The sequence below is a fragment of the Chlorocebus sabaeus genome, chromosome 14, assembly GCF_047675955.1.
Source record: "Chlorocebus sabaeus isolate Y175 chromosome 14, mChlSab1.0.hap1, whole genome shotgun sequence".
Lineage (NCBI taxonomy): Eukaryota > Metazoa > Chordata > Mammalia > Primates > Cercopithecidae > Chlorocebus > Chlorocebus sabaeus.
The window spans coordinates 72933323-72957707 of NC_132917.1; the positions used below are offsets into that span (position 1 = coordinate 72933323).

Genomic DNA, 24385 nt, shown 5'->3' on the forward strand with positions numbered 1-24385 from the left:
AAATTCTCGCCTGGCCTTAGCTGCCTCCCCGCCATGCAGGGCTCCAGACCTGCAGCCCGCCATGTCTGAGCTCCTCCCCCTGCGGTTGGCTCCCAGGCGGCTGGAACCTCCCCCACGTGGGCTGCCCCCTGCTCCCTGGCGCCCGGTCCCGTGGACAGCCCAAGGGCTGAGGAGTGCAGGTGCCGCTGGGGACTGGTGGGCAGCTCCACCTGCAGCTCTAGTGCAGGATCCACTGGGTGAAGCCAGCTGGGCTCCTAAACTAGATGGGGACTTGGAGAACTTTTATATCTAGCCAGAGGATCATATGTATACCAATCAGCACTCTGTATCTAGCTGACCTAGTGGGGACTTGGAGAACTTTTCCGTCTAGCACTCTATGTCTAGCTCAAGGATTGTAAATGCACCAATCAGCACTCTGTGTCTAGCTCAGGGTTTGTAAATACACCAATCAGTACTCTGTGTCTAGCTTAAGGTTTGTAAATATACCAATTAGTACTCTGTATCTAGCTAACTCTGTATCTAGCTAACTAGCACTCTGTGACTCTAACTCAAGGATTGTAAATGCACCAATCAGCACTCTGTCAAAACGGACCAATCAGCTCTCTGTAAAATGGACCAATCAGTAGGATGTGGGTGGGGCCAGATAACGAATAAAAGCAGGCTGCCCCAGCCAGCAGTGGCAACACGCTAGGGTCCCCTTCAAACACCGTGGAAGCTTTGTTTTTCACCCTTTGCAGTAAATCTTGCTGCTGCTCACTTTGGGTTCGCTCTGCCTTTATGAGCTGTATCACTCACCGCGAAGGTCTGCAGCTTCACTCCTGACAGGGAAACCACCCACCAGAAGGAAGAAGCTCCAGACACATCTGAACATCTGAAGGAACAAACTCTGGACACACCATCTTTAAGAACTGTAACACCCACCGCGAGAGTCCGCAGCTTCATTCTTGAAGTCAGTGAGACCAAGAACCCACCAATTCCGGACACAAGGGGACACCAAATGAACAAGCCCTCAAAGAGCTCAGAGTCCATCAAGCTAGACTAATAACTATAAACAAATAACTACAAAACACCGATCAGAGTTTAAATGAAGCATCGCAAAGTGCACTGGGGACACAGAGTTCTTTCTATGTCTTCCTAGTGTAAGTCAAGGAGGTGTCCCAGAGGAGCTGGGACCAGGGGGTGGATAAGTTTACCTAGCAGAGGAGGGTATATGCAAGAAGATGAAAGCATGAAACTTAGGATCAGAAGCTGCACCGGACTCCTGTGGTCTCTTCATTCATTCACCATTCAACCCACCACCAAGGATCTACTGTGTGCCCAGCACTGTGGTAGGTCCTGGAAGTAGCAAGGCTGACCAACTGTGGGGAAATGAGGAAGAGCAGCCACAGATGATGCCTCGCTTTCTAGTGAGACATGAATGTTAACCAGAATGGGGACAGCAAGAAGCATATTGATTAAATGGGAAGAAGATAAAAACTCTGTATTGGTCATATCAGTCTGCGATATTTAAAGGGCTTTCCAGATGTAATTTTTCAGCAAACATTTGGACTGAGATTCAAGAAAGAGATTCTGAGTTGGAAATGTCAGGTACAGATTGGCCTAAGACCCCCACCCCACCTACTATAGAGACAAACCTATAGTCTAAGTCAGATTCACTGACTTACTCAACAAAGAGGGGCACAAAGCAGAGAATTATGGGGTGCCTTGCCAAACAAAGAAAAATATTTAGTATATAATTTAAGGAAGATAGAGTAAAATTTAAATGAAGTAGTGCTTCAATACGCTCCACGCAAAGCAAGACCATATGGAAAGGAGTCAACGTAAGTCTGGACCAACCACTCAGGGTCTTGTTTCCTTAAAAACTATAAAGTTGAGATTAATGAGAAATGTTGTGACCAGAAACCCCTTATTTGCAGCTATGGGTTCATTCTCTGAGGCAAAGTGACTTAGACCTGCCTATCAAGAGGTAGATGGTTCATTCCTAATGATATGATTTAAATAGCAAAGTTCTTGGCAGTCTAGGACCTTATAGAGTGAGACATGAGTATGAAAGAGGTGGTTACTAGAAGAAAGTTGTTCGATACTTTGTAGCTCCTGTGGGTCCTTGTGAGAAATATTGTTTCTTTGCAGCTGGATCTGTGTCTGTTCCTTCCTGCCTGATGAATGAATGGCAAGGAAGGTTTTTACTTTCACAATCTCAGTTCCTTTTTATTTACTCAATAGTTTAAAATGTATAGCTTCCCTCCCAAATTCAGCTCCCATCTTTTACCCCCTCCCTCCCAAATTCAGCTCCCATCTTTACCCAATCACACAATCCGTGGATGTTTTTCCTCCCCTTTTTCTTCACCGGAAGAATGAGTCAGTCAAGTGATTCCTTCTCTTTCCCTTCACAAGAAAGGTGAGTCAGCTAATTCTCAGCAGGAGCCCCAGGCCTGCAGCAACTGCTGCCTTCCCACTTCCACCAGCCAGCTCTCTCCCATCTGCAGGCCCCCCAGTGAGAGCAGGCCTTGGGAGCAGCAGCTGAGGGCAAAGATCCCTGAAGAAGCTAACAACGCCCCCCAAATACACACACCAGACCTCCAAATTACTGCTCTTCGGGATTAGGAATAATATACTCACTGAATCTACAGCCCAAAGCAGAAAGGCTGGGCCAGCCCAGTAGTCCTGAATCAGCTGCACCCTGAACCACCTGGGTACTTAAAAAACCAGGCCATATACCCAGGGATTCTGATTCTATTGCTCTGGGGGTGGCCTCCAGCTATCAGTGTCTATTTTAAAACCTGCCCAGTGTGACTCTTGGAAATGATGACCCCTCTCCACTGCACAAACCAGCCCAGGAGCAGCATTAGAAAAAAACTCACTGTGTCGCCTATAGGAAGTAAATGATTAAAATACATAACCACCTGCAAGGTACTGTGATTTTAGAACTTTATTTCAAGCAAACTATGAGACATTTCCCCTCGCCTCCCAACTCTCAGCCCACACAAACCTTCCAACCTTGAAGTGAAGAAAGCATTTTTCTGCCCAGCAAGCTCTCCATACCTCAGAGGGAGCCCTGTGCAACCAGCCTGCTCTGCCCTACTAGGCCTTTGTCCCCAGCACACTCATACCCCCAGCCATCTCAACAGATAAGTGAGACTTCCGAAAGAGCAAGGAATTTTTATTTTTGAGATAGCGTCTCACTTTGTCACCCAGGCTGGAGTGCAGTGGCACGATCACAGCTCACTACAACCCCCACTTCCTGGACTCAGGTGATTCTCCCACCTCACTCTCTGGAGTAGCTGGGACTACAGGCATGTATCACCACACCTGACCAATTTTCATATTTTTTGTAGAGACAGGGTTTCGCCATGTTGCTGGGCTGGTCTCAAACTTCTGGGATCAAGCGATCTGTCCACCTCAGCCTCTCAAAGTGCTGGAATTACAAGCATGAGCCACCACACCTTGCCAGAAGTTGTTAAAAAAAAAACTTCTTTCCTTCTTTTTTGAGACAGGGTCTTACTGTGTTGTCCAGCTGGAGTGCAGTTGTGTGATCATAGCTCACTGCAGCCTCGGACTTCTAGGCTCATGGGATCCTCCTGTCCCAGCCTTCCAAGTAGCTGGGACTACAGGTCCATGCCACCATGCCCAGCTAGTTTTTCAATTTTCTGTAGACATGGGTCCTCACTATGTTGTCCAGGCTGGTCTCAAGCTCTTGGCCTCAAGCATTCCTCCTGCCATGGCCTCTTGAAGTGCTGGAATTACAGGCATGAGCCACTGTACCTGGACGACAGTTTTTTTTTTTTTTTTTTTGGAGACAGTTTAGTTCTTGTCGCCCAGGCTGGAGTGCAATGGCGCAATCTCGGCTCACTGCAACCTCTGCCTCCGGGTTCAAGCGATTTTCCTGCTTCAGCCTCCTGAGTAGCTAGGATTACAGGAACCTGCCACCGCGCCTGGCTAATTTTTTGTATTTTTAGTAGAGACAGGGTTTCACCATGTTGGCCAGGCTGGTCTCGAACTCCTGGCATCAAGTGATTTGCCCGCCTTAGCCTCCCAAAGTGCTGGGATTACAAGCATGAGCCATTGTGCCTGGCCCTGGACAACAATTTATTTACAGATGGACTGAAACACAAATGGGAGAAAGTATGTGCGTTTGTTTCCTGTCCTGGGGCCCCAACATGGCAAACATGGTATGTGAGCCACAAGGGAAAACAGTGAGTTCAGGAGAGGAAATGAGCAGAAAAGGAAGAGGAAAGGAAGCAAAGCAGGTCTCAAAGTTTCCCTGGGTGCTGTGCTGTCATCTCCTCCCTTTCATTAGGCAGTTGGGGTAGTGGTTAAATGCAGACTTTAAGTTTACAGGAGAAACAAGGGACAAAGGAACATGCTAACCACTACCACAGAGATGCCATCAGCTACACTGAGAAGGAGGGGAATTCTACAGGGACGAACAACTGTTTCGTCAACAAAGAGGAAGGGAAAAGAAGAGATAACTAACAGATTAAAAGATACAAAAAAGGCCAGGTGCAGTAGCTCACGCCTGCAACCCCAGCACTTTGGGAAGCCGAGGCGGGTGGATCACCTGAGGTCAGGAGTTTGAGACCAGCCTGGCCAACATGGCAAAATCCCATCTCTACTAAAAATACACAAATTAGCCGGGCGTGGTGGCGTGTGCCCATAATCCCAGTTACTTAGGAGGCTGAGGCAAGAGGATCACTTGAACCCGGAAGGCAGAGGTTGCAGTGAGCTGACATTGTGCCACTGCACTCCATCCTGGGTGACAGAGAGAGATTCTGTCTCCAAAATAAATAAATGATACAAAAGAGATACCCAAAGGTAATAATATGTGGAACTTACGGGATCCTGATTCAAACAAATCAACTACAAATAAATTATGTCATGATCAGGGAAATATGAATAGTGACTGGTTACTTGATGATATTAAGAATTCATGGGCCAGACATGGTGGCTCATGCCTGTAAATCCCAGCACTTTGGGAGGGTGAAGCAGAAGAATCGTTAGAGGCCAGGAGTTTGATACCAGCCTGGCAAAATAGCAAGACACCTGTCTCTACAAAAAAAAAAAAAGAAAACAAACAAAATATATATATACACACATATACATACACACACACACATACACACACACACACATATATATATGTGGCCATGCATGGTGGCACACCCCTGTAGTTTTAGCTACTTTGGGGGTTGAGGCCAGAGGATTGCTTGAGCCCAGGATCTCAAGGCTGCATTGAGCCATTAATTACTGTTCCACTGTACTCCAGTGTGGGTGACAGACAGAAACCCTGTCTCTAAAAAAAAGAAAAAAGAAATAATGATTTTAGGTGTGTTAAGGGCGTGGTTATGTTAAACAAATAAAAAAACCCACCAATATCATGTGATAAAGAGAGCACTTCACCTCTGTGATATTCTTACCTCCAAACCCATAACTCCGGTCTACCCAAAAGAAAGACATTAGGTAAACCCAAGTTGAGAGACACTCTATAAAATATCTTCCAAAATTGTCAAGGTCATCAAAAACAAGCAAAGTCTGAGAAACTGTCCCAGGTACTATGACTGCCACAGACCAGAGAAGGCTAAAGAGACATGATGACTAAACGTAACATGTTCCTGGATGGGATCCTGGGACAGAAAGGAGACATTAGTGTAAAAAAATAGTAAAATTAAGTCTGGAGTGTAGTTAATGATAACGTACCAATGTTAGTTTCTTAGTTTTGAAAAATACAAAGTGGCAATGCAAGACGATAATAGAGGACAATGGGTGAGGGCTAGGCAGGAATTGTCTTTTGACTTCTCTAAGTGTGAAATTATTCCAAAACAAAAAAGTTTATTTTAAAAAAACCTAACCAAAGAGTCCTTATTTTTTAGAGACACCTACTAGTAGGTTCAATGAAATGATGGGATGTTTGGGCTTTGCTTCAGAATAATTCATTGGTTGGGTCGTGGGGATGGCTGTATAGATGAAACAAGGCTGGCTTTAAGTTGGCAACTGTTGAAGCTGGATGATGGGTGCATAGGTTCACTGACAACTGTCTCCAGATTAGTATGTTTGTAAACTTCCATAATAAAGTTGACAACAAACAAACAAACACGAACTCTGGAGCCAGACTTTCTGGGAAGTTACTTAATCTGTTTGTGTGCTGCAGTTTTCTTACCCATAAATTGGAGATCATTGCACCTGCCTCACAGTGTTGTGAAAATTCAGTAAGTCAATATACAAAAAGGCTGGAATGATGCTTGGCTACTGTCACCATCTTACAGGGAGAAAGATGGTCACAGACCACCAACACCCATCACCCTTTCTTCACACTCTGACCCTCCACACCCTCCACCCTCTTTCTCCCCCTGTCCTCTTGCACAGGGAGACCCTTGAGGGAATAAAGAGGAGCTCTAGAGTGACTCCAGGGAATAAGGAAAGACCTTGGTGCCAAATCCTGCAGAAAGTGGTGAGATTAGTTGGGGAATAAGAATCATGTCCCTGGCATGGGTGCTGGGAATGAATCCTGGATTATCAACTACCTTGAAGCAAGCTTCTGTCAGGCCAGCACAAGGTACTATAAGCATATATTACACAATTATTACATGCCAGAGCAGGACACAGAGATGTGGGCTGGGCCCTAAAGGAGCTCATCAACCCAGTACATACATGGCCAATCTTTGTGTCTTTAGACTCACCTCCTTAGAGACACCCCAACTCTGGAATGTCTCAGCACTGATTAATCTTACACTGTCAAACATGCCCCCACGTGGTTGCAATTTTATAAGATCCCTAAGGGACAATTTGGAGAAAATTGGTCCACCTTTCCAATCACAACCTTACAAGTCAATTTAATTCAAGTCCACAAAGCCCTACTGAATTGTCTCCAGGATATTCATGTATACGACAAATCTTCATTAAGTACCTCTCAACTACCAGGCACTGTGATGAGCCTTGGAGAGTCAACAGCAAGTGAAGGCAAGCACAGCCTCCACTTCCACAAAGTCCATAGTTGAAAGGGAAACACAGATGGCAAAGAAATACTCATCACAAATCAATGTATACACTGAGATAGGTGTTTGCAGTAAGGAAACACAGTCAAAAATTCAACCTGGGAGTGGCAGGAGGCTTCTCCAAGAAAGTGATGCTTCATGGATACACCAGGGATAAGGAAGAGTGGGAACAAGAGTTGCGGGCAGAGGAAGAGGTGATGTTCCAAGCAGATGGCCCAGTGGTGGGAGGGAACATGGTGGGTTCAGAGGCTGAAAAGCAGCCAGTGTGATGTGAAGGAGGGTGTGAGGTGTGGGTGGTTGGGTGGTGGGATTCAAGGAAGAAGTAGTCAGTGGGGTGGGCCATGTATACTTTGGGGGCCCCTTCAGAAGTTAGGTCTTTATCTCAGAAGCAGGGAAAGCCATTGGAGGGTATTTAAATGTGCAAGGGTGTGGGGAGTCCCTTGATCAGATCTGTATTGTTGGGACTCTGCCTTGCAGAAGGAGGAAGGACTGGAAGAGGGACAGAGTGGAAGCAGGGAGACCTGTTGCGAGGCTACTGCAGTGACCCAGGAAGTAGACGACGGGGGCTTGGTTTAGGATTCTGGCAGTAGAGATGGGTGGACTTGAGAGCTGTGTAAGAGGTAAGATCACTGGGCCTCTGGTTGCACTTAAAGGGTGAGGGAGAAGAAGGAAAGAACAGGCAGCTCCCAGGCTTCTGGCTGCACTGATTGGGTGACAAGTTGGGCTGCTTGCAGAGCCAGGGAGCCATGCGGCAGGAGCAGGTGTGGACTAGAGAGAAGATCCTTAACATGGATGAATCAGATGCAACGTGCTTTATGCAGGTCACTATGCTGGGGAGGGGAGCTTCAAAAGTGGATACAACAAACACTAAATTTTACTGCCTGCAGGAGCAGTGCCAGAAAGAAGTACCGTAATGGCTGCAGGAACAGGGTAGCCTCAAATGTTTATCTATTACTCTAGAGCAGTGCTCACAGTAAAGGGCTCAGTCATATAAGCTACTAAGACATATTTGATAAACGTCCGTTGGGTAACTGAATGTCCCAAGTGCCACATACAGATAACAGACACCAAGGGAAAAAAAAAAAAAAAAACACAAATCTTTTACTCGGCACATTACTGTATGCCTAACTTGTCTCTATCCGGGTAAGACAGAGACAGAGAAGGCCAAGTTCAGCCCCTTCTCGCAAAAGGCCTGCAGGGGATTTGAGGAAACCAAGTCATCACACAGCAAACATTTAGAAGACCACAGGGCACTGTATGGAGAGCTATGAGGATCCGACTCAGGTGGCCAAAGAGGTGTGCGGGAGGGAGTCTGCAATCTCATGGGACCAGAGGGAAAAAGGGACCAGAGACGTAGGGAGGAAGTGTTTGCCTGAGAGGCAGGCCCAACTGAGCCTGTAAGGATGAGCAGAATGGGGGTGGGAGCGCTGATAGGCAATGTAATAAGGTCACTCAAGTCCAAGTAGGGACACCCCGACAATCTCACCCTAGATGGCCTCCTACACTGGAAGGAAGATGCCAGTCTCACCTCGGATACCTACATGCTGAGATGGCCTACTTTTAAAAGGAATTAAAGTCCTGTTAAGAAACACTGGGGACATTTTTTTCAGACGGCTCAGGAGCCAAGTTCCCTAATTATCAGCAAAGCTCGGGGTCCCCCTTTGCTGGAACCAATCCCCCTTCCACCACCACAACAAAAAAAATTTAAAAAAAAAAAAAAAAAGCCACCGCACCGACCTTTGTACAATTTCCTTTCTTCCTGCAAAGTTCTTTTCTGGTCGCCTCGGCTGCCGCCCACCCCCGGCAAGCCCCGGTTCACTTCAGCGGTCTCTCTGCCCGTTTCCCAATAAATTCCGTCTCCTCGGTGCAGGAGGCACGGGAGCCCGAGGGTCTGCGGCGCGGGAGCGGCCCCTCCCCGGCTCCGGTCTCCGGGCCCAGCCAGGCGCCCGGGCTCTGCGTTGCACCCCCGCCTCCGCAGTCCAGGGCCGAGTCGGCGACGCCCCAGCGGGGGTCCCGGAGGGAAAGGACCCCTGTCGCCGTGCCCCGAAGAGCCCGAGCGGGTGTGCCCAGAGCCAGTGCCCGGCGACGCAGGGGCCCAGGCGCGGGAGACCCTCCGCAGAGGAAGCGCGAGGGAGAGGCTGGGGGGGTTCCCGGGCGACAGCCCCTCGGAGGGACGACGGCCCCAGGGGATGACACAGCGTTTCCCTCGCACGCCCTGGCTACATCCCCGCAGGGCATCGGCCGGCTTGCTGCGCCAGCGAATCCTCAACCCAAAAAGGGGAGCAGGGACGGGACAGGGGACGCCAGACCGCCGCTCGCCTCGGCACTCGCCCCCCCAACCTGCCGCGCGCGCCGGGCCCGGCTTGGGGGCCAGGGCTGGGGAGTGACCGCTGGGCACGACGCTGCCCGGCGGTTCCGCCAGCAGCTCGAAAGGAACGTCAGTCCCCACCGGGGGAAAAAGTTAGAAGGCATCCCGGCCACGCCAACTTCCCATCCAGGGCCGGACTAGAACTTTGCGCCCCGGGCGGGCGGCTGCACAACCCGGAGCGACCCTGAGCAGCGGCTCGAAGCCGGGCGCTCGGGACCTTGACCGCAGCCAGCGGTGGCCAATCACAGGGCGCCGCGGGCGGGAAAGGCTAGAGGGCGCGGACAGCCGGGGAGTGACGGCGCCAAGGACCAATGGGAAGCCACGGTGAGAGTCCGTGCCCGCCCCGCTGACCAATGGGAAAAGGGTGGCTGTGGCCGAAGTCCCCCCTGGGCTAGCTGCAGGCTCCGCTGGCCGCTGGTGGGAGACCCTCGGGCGGAAGGGGACTTTGGAGGGGAGTTTGCTGGTCGTCTCTCTGCCACCCGCCGACCCGCAGACCACAGCCCGGTCCTCACCTGCTGGAAGCGGGGTTTGCCCAGTTGGAAAGGAGGTGCATCGCTCGAGGCGTTAGCAGCACTAGCCGCCGCCGCCGCCGATGCTGTAGTCGCTGTATCCGCCATGGCCACTGACGCCCGCAATCTCCGGCCCTTTTAAAATGTCCCTCCTCGGCCCCCGCCACAGCTGCCTCTCCCGATTGGCCCTAAGGAACCGCAGCGAGCGGGAGGCGCAAGGCGTTGTGGGGAGTGTAGTTTTTCGCGTCCCGACGCTTGCAAGCCTAGACTGCAGAGAGTTGCGGCCGTCCGGGGAGGTCTCGGTGCCCGCTGTCCGCGTTGCAAGGTGCAAGGTCGGCAGCCCAGGAAGGGTGTGCCTGTACGACGACCACGGGCCACCCCTCGCTGCTTACTTGCCCCCAGAAGTTAGAGTGGCTGCCGTGGGCGTCGCTCCTGGGGCCAGGCAGCCCAGAAGGATCCCATTCAAGTGGGCCCGACTTGGGACCAGATGGGCAAAGACTCCAGGCGGAGTAGGGTTAACCTCGGAAGGCTTTCTGCAAGGAGTTGTACTGCGGAACCTTCTCATCGTTTCCTCCGTCGCCACCCTGCCCACTCGTCCTGTGCTCTCCCGCTGTCCTGACACTCAGTTCCTGGAGCATGCTGGGGCCTGCCCGCCCCGCGACCCCTGAACATTCTGTACCGAGAAGACTAAATCTTCGCCTGACGCTGGCTCTCTTTCTGGCTTTAGCCTAAACATTGCATTTCCCAGTCCATCACTCTGCTTCCACAAAATCCCATAGAGGCTCCGTGGCACCCAGCACTTCTCTTTTGCACTCACAATTACTTACTGTTCTGGATAGTCTTTCTTACTGTAAGGTTCACAGGGCAGGGGCTATGACTTTTTGATTCACTTCAGTTTTCTGAGCCAGGGCTCACAGTAGAGACTCAAGTAAGTGTTGGCTGTGAGTTCATCAGTGGGGGATTAAGAGCCCTGACAGCCTTCACCTTGTCTGGCCAACCAAGGAAGATCCCTCCTGGGCCTAATTCCCGGGCAGGAGAAGAACCTGGGACTAGGGCGGGTGGGGAGGGCGTTAGGTAAGGGGGAGTATTACAGATTGTGGAGTAAGCACCAGCATGGATAATGAACACACACAGTTGTAGAATGGATTAGCTGAAGATTCCCAGCTGAATTACCTGGTCAGTGAGCCAGACTTGGGGACTGGAGAAGCTGCCTCTTTTGCCCAAGATGACAGGAGAAATATTTGGTCTTCTAGGGAACCCCACTTTGGGTCTCATTAGTCTCATGGTGGACTGCAGGGTTGGCTCATGTCTGCCAGTGTTTCTGGACACTACACGGGCTGTAGCAGTCAAAGTTTTTCATCCTCTAGTAGTTGAACCACAAGAAATACTTTTCATAAAGCTGGAGGGAGACTTTAGCTAGCCATGAAGAACAATTTGTATCTTGGATTTGTATCTTAAAGATTCTATCTAGCCATGAAGAACTATTTGTATCTTAGATTTGTATCTTATCTTCCCCTGCTAGACCATGCAATTTGAGAATAGGAATCTATTTCTTAACCTCTGTATTACCAATAAACGGGCCCATCTTAGGTGCACAATAAATGTGGGTATCCTGGGAGTCAGAAAATACTAAGTTCAGGCTACTGGGCAACACTGTGTTACTGCCCTGATGTCAGGGCAGGGACAGGGCCATCCAAGAATCCCATCACCTTGATTTAAGGTGCCTTCTCCCACAGCAGCCACCTGTACCTGTTCATTCCAAAACAGGAACACAACAGAGCCACCTGCAGTACATGAATGTTTTATTCTTCATAAAGTGCTTAAAACATGAAGAACAAGCTCTTTATAAAGAGCCTTACAACTAGGAAGACAAACAGCAAAGCAGAACCATTCCTGCTCCCTGCCCAACCCACCTGCAACTCTCCTCCAAGTGTGGCTAGGAGAAGAAACATCAACAAGGACCCTGGGCTTCAATTCAAAAACTCCTCTGAAGCCATCCATGCCCTGGGCATTAGGGAGGCCCACAATCAAAGGTCAGGGCCTGGGCTGGGACTGAATAAAGCCCAGAGGAATCCCCAGTAGGGGGGGGTGACTCCCTGCTATCAGAAAAGGTACTTACTTCTCTAATACCCAATGACCCCCAAAAGCATGACAGAAACCCTGGGGACCAGTGGACACTTTTCTCAGCTTTGATGAGTGGAGTTTAAGGTAGATAACGTTACAGGCGCTTTCCTCCATGTGTAGCGCTCCTCTGCTCCATCCTGGCGGCAGACAGACATCACCCAGAGGGCACGTGTCTGCCTGAGGCCTTCCAAAAGCAAGCCCACAGGCCCTCTCCTGAAGAAGTGGTGGTCCCAGAGGAGCTCTTGCCTCCTTACTAAGCCGTAAGTATCCTCCTTCAGCACCTCATCACCCCCCATTTTTGCTAATTCAGGGTGCCCCAAGCCGCCAAAGTTCCCTGCAGATGCCTTGGGGAATCCTACCACATTTTCTGCAAGCAAACCAGGGGCTGGGCCAAAGGACAGACACTTCATTTCAAAGTGTACTGCAGCCAAGCCAGGCAAGCCCCTGGGGCAGAAGGAACAGGCTGAGACAGCAGCTTAGTGGATGGATGGGAGGGCAACAAAGGCTTTTTCCTAAGTATAGGTGTCTCCCACAGGCATAGTGGGACCTCCCACTTCCAGGCAAGCTGACTGGTCTAGCATGGCTAAGTCCTGAGGCCAAACAGAATGAGAGTGAGCAGGGCAGCCCCAGGCCTGCCTGCCTGCCCGCCTGCCCAGCAGTGTTTATTCTGGGATCCTCCTATTGGGGTTGAGGGAGGGGAAGACAACAGGAAGTTTGAGGGAGCAGCAACTTGGCCAGATCAAGAGATTAACTCCAGGGGAGGGGAAGAGCCACAGTAGGGCTGCCCATTCCCATTCCCAGGGCCCTGAGAGAGCCATCCCTATGGACTCAACAGGTGGGAGGGGGACGCCACACAGCGGGAGAGGTCGACATCCAGGGGCTCTTGACCCCGCACACAAAAGGCACATTTTAATTGGTTTCCAAAAGTTCAAACCCTGCAGTAACACAGAGTTTTGGCATCTGGACAGGCAACAAGAATAGACATGGAGGCTTGATCCCCAAAACATAAGCAGCCCCAAGCCCCAGCCTGGAGGGGTCTACACACTGGAGGTGGTCAAGAGCTCGAAAAGCAAAAAGGTATTCTCCCCGCACCCGCCCCTGCACCCCACACTTTCCCATGTGACACTTGTGGAAAGGTCAGAGGAGGCAGGGAGCAGCCTGAAGCACACACATCATCCACCTCTGTCCACACGGCACTCGCCCCACAAACCGCCAGACTGAAACAGACTCAGGACATGGCAGAGACTGACCCAGACCACACAGGCTCCTTGCTCTCAGGAGAACAGGTGTGAGGCTGAAGAGCAGGCACCCTGGTTGCCCATAACTCACAGACAAACAGGCAGCGTGGTCGCTGTCCCAGGAATACTAGAAGCCCCTCCAGGGATTGGAGGGAAGTGAAGGGGATGGGGCTTTGGCTGTGGGAAGAAATGGCTGACCATCCTTGGGGGGTAATAAAGTATGTGCTAGCAACCAGTCTTGTCCCAGATTACCGCATCAAGCTACAGTTCACCCCTGCTCTGTCTTGGGGGAAAGAGTTCTAATTCCCTGGGGCCCTCAAAGCTGAGGGGTATGAAAACAGGCAGGTGGGAACGACCCAGGGCTCCCAAAGATACACAAATTGTGCACAGAACCTGATGCCTCCAAAGGGAATCCAGAGGGCCCCCCTTCCAGCAGCCCCAGTCAAGGCAGGAGGGAGAGGAACAAGGAGTGACAAGGCAAGACAGACGATGCCCCACTGCAGATGAGAGAGTTCAGCAGGAGGGAGGGCGGGCAGCAGCAGGTCCATGCCAACCCTCCTGGGGGTGGGGTGAGGAAGGCTATTTGGGGGGGCCCGGGGGGATCTGCAGCAGTGTGGGTGAGGTCTCCATGATCCGCACCAGCAGCCGGTCGATGTAGCTCTCCAGCTCCTGCACATGCTCGTCCCGCTGGCTCAGCTCCCGCTCCCGCTGCAGGAGCAGGCTGATGAGCTCATCGTGGGTCAGGTGGTAGTACTTGGCTGACTGGTCCAGCACAGCTGAGTCCTGAGGCCGGACCGAAGACAGTGAGCAGGGGAGCCCTAGGCCGGGGTGCCTGCCTGCCTGCCCCCCTGCGCCCCTGCCTGCCCGCCTGCCTGCCCCCCCTGCCCACCAACACCTAAGTTTCACCACCACAAGGCCCCGGGCTGCCTGTCTCCAATGCCAGAGGCGCCCTAACTGGCTTCAGGACTCTGACATGGGGGACCTGGCCTGCTCTCTGCCCCACCCTCCCCAGGATCAAGCCCTGAGACTCCACCACACATTCTGTCAGATGACCCCCATACCTTGCTGGGCCTTACCTTCAGCTTCTTGGTGTCCACCATCTGGCCAGCCTGGGGGGCCTGGGTCACAGGCTGAATGCTCCCAGATGTTACTGTTTTGAGCTTCTCCAGCCCACTGCTCAGGGCTATGCTTAGACTGGAGCGGGACTGCTTCCTGTCGGGGCTGCCCTCCACAGGGGCGGCACTGAGGGGCTTCACGGGGTGGGGACTGCAAAGACATACAAGAGATGGGTTACACAAAGAGAAGGGTGGCATGGGTCAAAGGTGGGGCTGCTTTCCCTGCGGAACCTCCAGGTCTGCTGGACAGAAAGCCCAGCACTGGGTGGTAGCTGCCCCTACAGAGTCAAAGTCTCAGGGCAGCCGTGTCCAGTACTCCTGAGCAAGCCCCTGGGCTGGCCTCAATCCCCACCCCACCACCTGCTCCCTCCCGTTTCACTCCCTCATTCACCCGGTGACCTGGCCCTTTCACAGGGACAGCAAAGGCCATACTATAGATTCCTGTGCACCTGTACCCAGCCTCTGTCAGGGACACCCTCCTCCAGCCATCTTCCCTCTTTTCTATACTGTAACCTTTCTCTAGTGCGGTGACCAACCCTTCCAAGTTCCCAGTTTTCCCAGGACTGTGAGGATTCCCAGGACATGAGACTTTGAGTGCTAAAACCTGGGCAAACTGGGACACTTGGTCACCCAGCTCTCTCTAGGGGTTCCTTCCCATCAGCATTTACAGAGCCCTGCAAAACCCTCCCTTGACATTGTATTTGCTCTAGCTATCATTCCTAGTCACCTTCCCCTTTCTTCTCACCCAAGCCTCTCCGCAGCAGCATGGAGACTACATTTGTGTAATTTCTTACCTTTCATTGACTCCTTAACCCATTAGAACAGGATGTCAGTCTCTACTGGCCCACCACAAGTGGACTTGTTGAGGTCACCAAGCCCTGCTGGTTCTCACCTCACTGACCTCTGTGGAGCCGACACTTGAAGCACTCCTTCCTTTGGGCTGCTTGCCTCCCTTTCCCTTCAAGACCTCCACCTCGTCTTCCAACCCCACAGCCCCTTCTCAGTCTTAACAACTGCTAGTCTGCCCTTGGGTTCTCTCCTCTCCTCCTCCCTGGATCCTACCACCCTCCTAATCTCCATCTCTAACCCAGACCTCACTCCCTGGACTCCAGACCTGCAGAGTCAGGTGCAGGCTGGCTTGCTCCCTGGGTTCCCCCTCAGGTGCATCCCACTCCCCGCCACACCTCCTCTGTGCTGCCCGAGCAGTGAGGAGAACCTCTGGCCCCCCCGGCTCAGGTCAGAAAGTCAGAAGCCTAGGAGTTCCTTTGGCTCATCCTCTTCAGCCTCAGCCTTAACAATCAAGCACTGCCACCTTCCTACCTTCTTAAGCGACCCTGCTCCTCTCCAAGCCAATGCTTAAACCTTCCTTCTAGCCACAGCCACTAAATCAGCTCCTCCATCTCAGTCTTGCCCAACTCCAACCACTCTGCTGCAGGATAATGATCTCAGCATGTCCAAAGCCTGAGAATCCTTTAATGGCTTCTATCAAGGTAAGAAAATACAATCTCTCACACAATTTGGTCCTTGTCCTTTCTTCATAGTCCACTCCTCTCCCAGCCACATTCTTACCAAGCTCTTACAAAAGCTATTCTTCTGTCTGGAGCAACACTGCCCCTTCCTCCCATTGGCTCACTAATTCCTACTCATATTTCACAGTTGTGCAAGGCCACCTCCTCCAGGAAGCCTTCCTGATTCCTCCAGGCTAAGATGACCCTCCTCTGGGATCCTCCAGCACCCTGTGACAGTTACATAAACTATAACATAAACTGCATCAGGCCCCTAGATCAACTATCCTACCCAGGGGACGTCTTATGAATCTATACTTCACAGAGGATTTAGACCATTCAGGAGTAGAATGCAAAATGGCTTAGTCCAAGGCCCTGAACTCCACTGAAGGAAGGGTCACCCAGACCCAGAGACTCTCAGGCTAGATCCATGCATTCATTCTCACAAATCGGGAAGAGCGGCAGAGCACCCAGGCTCTGGGCAGACAGCAGAGAGAAAGAATGCATCTCAGTCCCTTTCCTGCCACCTAGGAGCCTGCACTAGGGATAGGGTATAAAAGCAGCTCTAATGCCACCTACGGGCTGTGCCAGGGAAGGGGAGAATGACCAGTGTAGTATAAAAGTGCCTTGAATGAGGGGCCAGGAGGCCTTGGCTTGTTTGCCCCCTTACATCAGAGGGATACGGGATCCTAAACCCTGCGGCTCTCATGGGCTCCAATTCTTCCTTTGAGGAATGAGACAGCACTATTTGGCCCGTCTACTTCATAACAGAAGGAACAAGCCCAGTACAGACATGAAGCCAACTCTGGGAAGAATAAAACTTATAAAAAGTGGCAAACATGATTAGAGGTCATGCTGGCAGACAGCAAGGCGAGCTGAGGACACTGCAACCACCAGCTCCCTCTCCCTCACCTTAAGGAAGCAGAGTCACCACCACCACCAGGGAGGGACACTGGGGGCAGCCTGGACTCCCTCCTACCCACTTCCCGTATGTAGTTCTGGCCCCTTGGGGTTTCTTCCCTTCTTGGGTCCACCTTATCTTCCCCCAGTGGACTAGACATTCCTTGGGAATAGAGTGGGGACAGTGTCTTTCATCTGTTCAGTGTCTGACACATAGTAGGTGCTCAGTGAATGTGGATGACCAAACACGAGTGCCTGGTCAGGAGGCCAGTGCTGGAGCCTGTTCTGCTCTCCAAGCCCCATGCCCTGCCCTGCTCTCCCCTCCTTCACTTGGTCCTCCTAGGATGCTATCGTCCCAGAGGGACTTGCTGCCTTCTAAGTCACACCCCATCACCTCCCAGTGCCCTGAGTCTCAAGGCCTCTGCTCACATCACCCCTGACCAGCCAGCTGGTGAGGTCACAGCTTCATAATTCTTCCAAACCTCCCAATGCCACAGTGAGCACAGTCACATAGGCATCTGCTGTCCACTCAGCGGTCCTAAATGCATCGGAACCACCCCCTGAAAGGCACCAAACGCAAACCAATGAAGCTACTGCTGCGGGTGGGGAACCTTTCTTCTGAGAGTTACATATGTGTGAAGTGTTTGAGTTTTCCTTTTTCTTCTGAAGGTGTCTGCAGCTTTCTCTCTGACCTAAGTGCTGGTCCCTCCTCTGGCTCTCTGTCTTCCCCAGCCTGCACCCTCACTCTAGCAGAACAGGAGACTGCTCAAGGCTCCACTGTCAGCCTGCTCTGCCACGGTCTGCCCCAAGACCTGCCCCCTGCTTGACAAGTTCCACCGCCCCCCCGCCCACAGCTCCCCTGCGGCCGAGTGCACACACTCCAGTAGGGCCTACAGCACAGCTCTCCTTCCCTGCCAGCCCACATCGGCTCTCCCCACTTCATTCCTTATGCCCTGCACCTCATCAGTGCTGTTCTCCTAACCCCTGGCTTGTGGGGGTCTGCCTTGATTATCCCAAGTCCCAAGAAGGCAGCTTTCAGAGGTGGTACCATAGAAAGCTCCTGTCTTCAAAGCCTGTACCATCTTGCCCCTGGAGTAAAAGAGACCCTCACCTGCCCCACAAAGGATGAGGCTGGAGTGTGAACCACTTAGTGCCTTGGGCTGTTCTGCCCCCTGTCCACCCCCTTCCTCCTGGACAGTGTTCTGGGGGTGGATGCTCACCTGGCACTGGGCTGTGGCTCCTCAGCTGGTCGTGTCTCCAAGGGCAGAAGCACAAGCGGGGAGGCTGGGGTGGCTGCAGCGAGGTCCTCCCTAAGTAGGGCAGGGGAGCCCCCAGGTGGGGAGGGCTCAAGGGGGCCAGGGAGTAAGGCTGGCTCCCCTGGTGGTGTGGAGGAGGTGGTCAGGGGCTGGGCTCCAGACAGGGGAGAGCATGAAGGGCTGGGCCCCCCACGGTGGTGGCTGGCCCAAGGCGGGAGAGGGGGCGGTGGAAAGTCAGGCTCTGGGGGAGTGGGCAGCTCTTCTGGACCAGAATGAATAGAAGATTCCCTCGACCCTGGCGGGGATGCAGATGAGAGGCTGGGAGGATCTCGGCTCCCCTGAAACAAGAAGGGGTTCAAGGCATCTTCCTTGGAGACCCACACATCAGCCTGCTGGGAGGTGACTGACAGGGACCCAAGCCCCTCTCCTACTGGATCCTGGCCCTGGGCCTCAGGAGCCTCAGGGCCTTCTCCAACCTCTGGAGCCCCCCAGATGTGCTGACTTTGAAGAGCCAAGCTCTTTGAGTGACAGGGTATGGGGGCAGGACCCTCAGGGCAGCTGGTGGGTGCAGACAGGCAGGGCCCAGACACAGGGGGGCTGGCGTCCTCCACTAGCTCTTCCAGGCCAGGTTGACCCAGCAGGGTTGCAGAGGAACAGCTGTCAGACTCTTCCGACTCATGCTTCTCTCCCTCCTCCTTGGTCTCCGAGGGGCCGACAACCAGTGCATTTAGGGAGGCATCTTCTCCCTCTGTCTCTGGACCCCTGTTACTCAGCCCCACTGTGGCCTTCTCCTCCTCCTCCTGAGATCTTGAGGGTGTGAAGAGGCGCGGTGGCTTGGGAGGTGGGGTGCTGGGCTGCAGCCCCTTGTCAGACACGCACTCAGGTTTAGGCTCGGGCTCCAGTGGGGGAAGCCCCTCGCTCCCCTTGGGGCTCACAGTTTCTGGTGATTCAGGCTGCACCTGGGGAGGAGGCTCATCAGACTCTCCCCGCAAGACTAGTGAGGCCGTCTCAGCTGCAGGAGAAATGGTGACCACATCCCAAGGCCAGGCATCGTCAGCTGTCTCCACGTCAGGGCAAAGCTGGTTTTCGCCTCGGGAGGACTCATCGTCCTGGCCCTCAGCAGCGCTGTCTGGGCCCGGCAGCCTCTCCCACACACTGATCACTTCTGGGGAGCTAAATAGAGATGTCCCACTGTCTGCCGGACTCTGCCCTGCTTCCCCTTCTGGGGCTGGCAGTTCCCTGTCTGGTTCTGAGGCTGAGGCTCTCAGCTGCAGCTGGGCTGACGAGGAGGGCAGGCCGGCCCCTACCAACCCGAGGGGCCCTGGGTCAGCCGCACTCATGCTCTCGTGGTCCAGTCCCAAGTCCAGAGGAACCCTGGGCTCCAGCCACACGCTGCTCCCACCTCTTCCTCCTCCTCCTCCCCCAGGGTCTCCCTGGGGCTCAGCTGCCTTCGCAGTCATGGCCCCGGGGCCTGGGTCTTGCAGCCCTGCCGCCTCCAGCCCCACTCCTGCAGGGGCCAGGATCTCGCTCCTGGCCTCTGGACGCAGCCTGCTGGCAGCAAAGACGTTGAAGGTGTTGTCCCACTCAGGCAGGGCTTTCCCAGGGGAGGCCAGGGGGGTGGGGCTGGCCCTCGAGGCACTGGGGAGAGAGGGAGCAGGTGAAGGAGAGTTTAGTGCTATGTCGGCTATGAGCTCCTCGAAGAAGGGGTTGCTCTGCAAAGAGGTGAGGAACGGGTTGGTAAGACCCAATAATCCAGGTGGGGTGGCTTCAGGGGTGGCGGTGGTGGTGGTGGTGGCGGCGGCGGCAGTGGCAGCAGCGGGGGAGGCGGCTGCAAAAAGGTTAGTGCTTAGCATGGGAGCAGCAGTGGGAGCAGGAGTGGGAGGGGCCGGAGCCCAGGGGGAGCAGGGGAGGTGGTGAGGAAGAGCAGCTGGGTCAGATTCTACCTGAGGAGACACGTCCAGGCTGTGGAGGGAGACAAAACCGTGAGCCTCCTGGTTAATGCCAAGACTGGAAAGGTCCCTGAGTCCCACGCCCACCCCCTGCTTTGGGACCAGGGGCCACAACACACGCATAGGCTGGATTTACCTACTTGGGCCAGGGTACAGAGGGAAGACCCCAACATGTAACATTATCAAGTGCCTCCCAAGGAGAAAGATGCTGAGCAGAGTTACTTTAATCCTCACTCCAACCCCGGAGAGAAATCATCTCATCTGACAGGGAGGATCCAAACCTAACCAAGTGTTCTTTCCTCTATCCCATGCTGAAGCTTCTAAGGTTCTACTCAACAAGCAATTCACGTCTGGGAAAACTAATCTGAAAGCACCTTACGTCCCGTTTTTTGTTTTTTTGTTTTTTAGATAGAGTCTCTGCCTCCTGGGCTCAAGCCATTCTTGTGCCTCAGCGTGTGCCAACACGTCTGAATAATTTTTGTATTTTTAGGAGAGATGAGGTTTCACCATGTTGGCCAGGCTGGTCTCTAACTCCTGGCCTCGTGATCTGCCCACCTGGCCTCCCAAAGTGCTGGGATTACAAACATGAACCACCATGCCTGGCCCCTTTTAGGACTAAAAGCAAAGAAAACACCAGCTGGCATGGGGGGATAAAGAGATCAGAGAAAGGCCAGGCCTAGGTATCTGGCTGGACAAAGCCAGAACTTATAGGACCTAGCAAGGCACCTGGAATTCTGACACTTGAAACAGCCTGGGTTCTATTGATCCCTTGCAGAAGCAGAAGTAATGACGGGCTGTCATCTGGTGTGACAAGGTGTCTTGTTTCTTTAAGGGGTAGCCTAACTGGCTAAGGAAGATAAGCCACCTGTGGAGAACATCAACCAACAGGTCCCCTGATGGTCCAGACTTTGTCTCCCAAGGCTGGCAGTGTGGCAGCAGCAGCAACTCTGGATGTCACCAGGGGCTTCTCAGTGACTCTGGGGATGGGGGACAGGGAAGGTGCTCTTAGGACACTGGAGAACAGGTGCTGGCCTTCATTTGTCCAGGGCAGGGTCCTTTCTGGGAGGAACGACCCCGGCACTGGTGCTTATCCACAGAGTGCAGCCGACTCCAGAGATGCTGGCAGGGGCGTGCTCTCAAACTAGAGTTTGTCACTTCCCCAGGACACAGACAGAAGGCCAGAAAAAATGGCTGCCTTGCCACTGAGCCACCGTCAGAGGCAGACCTCGGTGGCCTCACCCTCTGCTTTCTGAGCAGTCTCCCTCCTCATGGCCAGTCTCCCAGCCCTGGCTGTAAGCTTCCAGGACCCCTGTTTCTTGGCCCCTGCCTGTCCAGGTGGAAATATCCTGGGGAAACCCCTATACATCCAACTTTTCAAGCCAACCAGCTTCTTCCACAGGAAATGTGGGCAGTGAGTACTGAAGGGGCAGAAGCCAGGTTTTGCCAGCCAGCCCATAAGGAGTATGGCTTGGGGTAGGAAGGGCACCTGTGGAAAGAGTATGAGCTGTCTGGAGCTTGCCTGGATTCTCCCGGGAACCCAGGGCCCAAAGAGGGCAGACCCACACAGAGGTGGGCTGAGGCAGGTCAGCTCAGCAGCTACCACCAGCGGCGGAACACAGGAAGGAGCCCAACCAAACAGAGGCATAGGTGGCTCCAAAGATGGTTCTGAGAGCAGGGAAGTCAGCCCCACAGGTAGACCACAGCCAGGTCCCAAACCCATGGATTTCTCATAAGAATCAGCTTCCGGAGAGTCTCCTGACCCTATTTTTCCCCTTACAATAACTCCCCATCCAAGGGTAAATTCTCAGTCTCATCCCCTCCACCTAAAGATGGAGGGAGAGGGAAGTAAAAATTCCTACCTGTTCCCACCCTACCTGGGCTTCCCACTACTACCCTGCTTCTATGGTCATGGCGAAGATACCAAAAGAGGAAGAATCGTGGGCCCAGAGCCTCAACACCAGCAGATGCCATTTCTCCCTTCATTCCAGAGAAGCCCCAGGCCAAGGCACACATGCCTGCCTTGGGGACCAAAGGGAGTGAGAAGCAACATACACCACCACCAGGTCAAGAGTCTGACCTCAGCCCACTTGCCATTACAGCATCCATACCACACCCAGCCCAACCCTGCCTACAGGACCCGGGCCCCCAGGAACAGGGCTAGAGCACTTTGAGCTACTTCTCTCCCAGCCCCCTTTATGACAATAGGCCACAGTCGTCTGAAGGAAGAGAGTCCCATCAACATTAAAAGCACCACGCTTAGCTCTGCCCCCTCAGCCCTAACCTGGCCTGCACTCACCCTTGCAGTCTTTCAGCAACCTGGCTGGCAGTCAGAACTGCAGGGACAAGAACGGCACGGGAGTAGACTGGGAGCCCCAGGTTAGGCTCGGCAACCTCCCTCTCCCTGCCAGCTCCCCAGAGGTACACACAAACCTGTTGGTATGGAATTAGCAAAGGGCTCTCCCTGGAGGAAGGGACTCCAAGCACCGGGCCTGGCAGGCTTTACAGAGCCAGCAGTACTTCTGAGGGCATCCTGTCCGTCCTCCTATCTGGTAACACATCCCTCCTTCATGCCTTCCTCTCCCTTGCTTCACACCATGTGTACATTCTGAAGGTTCTCACTTCACAACATCTCCCTCCCACTCCACCTGGCCCAGGTCAGGCACATATTCCCACGTGTGCTTGTCTTTGCTGGTCGTGCTCTGAGAACAGATAAACACCTCTGCATCCTAGAACCCACTGTGCTGGCCTGGCACAGTCTCCCCACCCCCAAGCGGTGGGGGCAGCAACATATACTGACTTGTCTTCTCTTTTAGGATCAGATGCTGGGAAGGAAGTCAGAAGTCCAGATGTCTCTGCCCCTTCAACCTGAGGGAATAAAACTTTACTGCCTGCAGGAAGCCCTGAACAATTGGTTGAACCTGCCACTCAACACAGGAACCACCTGTTCACCCCGACAGCCCTTCTTCTTAAACACTACGCCACAGGGCTACCTCTGTAGCTGAAGGCCAGGTGTCACTAGCAGACAGCTCTTCCTTAGGCTGAAAAGAGCTTGTGTCCTTGTCATTTCCACACACTGGTCCCAGAGATGGCAAGTGGATCTGCGCAGGTTCTCTACCAGGCAATCCCCCAAAGGCCAAAGCCAGCCTTGGAGGTGCGCTCACCTCCAGCAACACTGCCCTTCAGCCTTCCCTCCTGAGGCACAACCTCCTGACCCTCCTGAGATGGGCCCAATGTCCAGGAAACATGTCCAAGAGATGGGCACATCCTCTCACATCACCTGGGCACAATGAGGTGACAGAGGGGCCTTGTAAGCTGTAAGTAAGGAGAGTGTATCATTTATCTTCCAAACCAGAACACTGTTAATACAGTAACCACGCCAGGAGAACAGGCACAAGCAGGATGTGAGGCTGCTCTAACTCCAAGCCTCTGGGCGCACATTATAGTTACTCATTTACACCACCAAGAATGCAGCCAACCTCCTTCCACTGCCACAGCACATTCCAGGCCCACAGGGACCTTGTTGCCCACCACGCCTGGTGCAAGGAGGCACTGCAGAGATTGCCAGAGGCCACCAGCATGATACATTCACCTCTATGTTGTACCACACTTATTCCCAGCTTTAAAAGTTTCTGTAATCAACATTTGATCCCCTTCTGTGCATAGAGTCCTATGGTTAGTGTGGGGGACGGGGACCAAGGGAACACAAGAATGACCTGGGATAGACACAAAGACAATCCACTTTGGCCCTGGTGAGTTTAACATGCGTGGCCTTGCCTGTCCTCAAACACACATGAAGTAGCCCATACTGCAGCTCAGTGTGAACGGCTCATAGCAGGGCAGGGGAATGAGGCTAAGTTCTGCGGCCAAGACAAGCTTGGTCTCAACTACCTACTCCCCACTCCAGCACACACTGATAGGGGCCCAGTGTGACCACCATGGACCCCAGCAGACAAAGGCCACGTCAGAGGAACAGCAGAACCCTCTTCTCAGTCCTGCATAGCCTCATTTGTTCCTTCCTCAAGGCAGCAGCCTTTCTCTGGATACTACACTCAACACGTTCAGCCCCGGGCCTCTCTGTGGGGCATCAGTGCCACATGGGAGCACTAGAGGGCGCCGCTGTTCTTCCTAGTGAGGAACATCCTGCAATCTGCAATGGCAGCCCCAGGGCAGAGGCCCCCAATCTCTGGACCTGGGGACACGCTCCCCAGGCCCCAGCTGCAGCTACATTCAGTCACTCCAGTTCTGGGTCTAACTCACAGCTTCCTGCCGTAAGGTAGCCCACCTCTCCTCTCCTCAGAAGCCCTAAGCAAGCCCTCTGGGGAAGCGCCAACAGTCCTTTCTTCCAGGCCGGCCTTCCCTTCGCTGCAAGGCACACGAGGCTAGGATGCTGCTGACTGAGCTCAAAGGCCAGGTGTCACATCTGTCCAGGCCA

General features: G+C 53.2%; 2 protein-coding genes across 10 annotated transcripts in view; both read right to left on the reverse strand.

The window, feature by feature from the left end:
- SFXN5 (sideroflexin 5) overlaps window positions 1-10023 on the reverse strand; it is a 129521-nt gene extending 119498 nt beyond the window's left edge. The window contains exon 1 of one of the 5 annotated variants that reach the window (XM_038007103.2): window positions 9870-10023. In XM_038007103.2, coding sequence (XP_037863031.1) covers window positions 9870-9974 — 105 coding nt within the window. In that variant the 5' untranslated portion in view covers window positions 9975-10023. Of the gene's footprint in view, window positions 1-2302; window positions 2322-8726; window positions 9595-9869 lie in introns of those variants that run through there. The other 4 variants (XM_038007100.2, XM_007970241.3, XM_038007101.2 and 1 more) reach the window with 4 other exon arrangements.
- Window positions 10024-11651: 1628 nt separating this feature from the next.
- RAB11FIP5 (RAB11 family interacting protein 5) overlaps window positions 11652-24385 on the reverse strand; it is a 36140-nt gene continuing 23406 nt past the window's right edge. For 2 of the 5 annotated variants that reach the window (XM_007970230.3, XM_007970234.3), the window contains exons 4-7: window positions 19948-19966; window positions 17969-19716; window positions 14305-14494; window positions 11652-14011 (exon numbers count right to left, since the gene is read on the reverse strand). In XM_007970230.3, coding sequence (XP_007968421.3) covers window positions 13808-14011; window positions 14305-14494; window positions 17969-19716; window positions 19948-19966 — 2161 coding nt within the window. In that variant the 3' untranslated portion in view covers window positions 11652-13807. Of the gene's footprint in view, window positions 14012-14304; window positions 14495-17968; window positions 19967-24385 lie in introns of all 5 variants that reach the window. The other 3 variants (XM_007970231.3, XM_007970232.3, XM_007970236.3) reach the window with 3 other exon arrangements.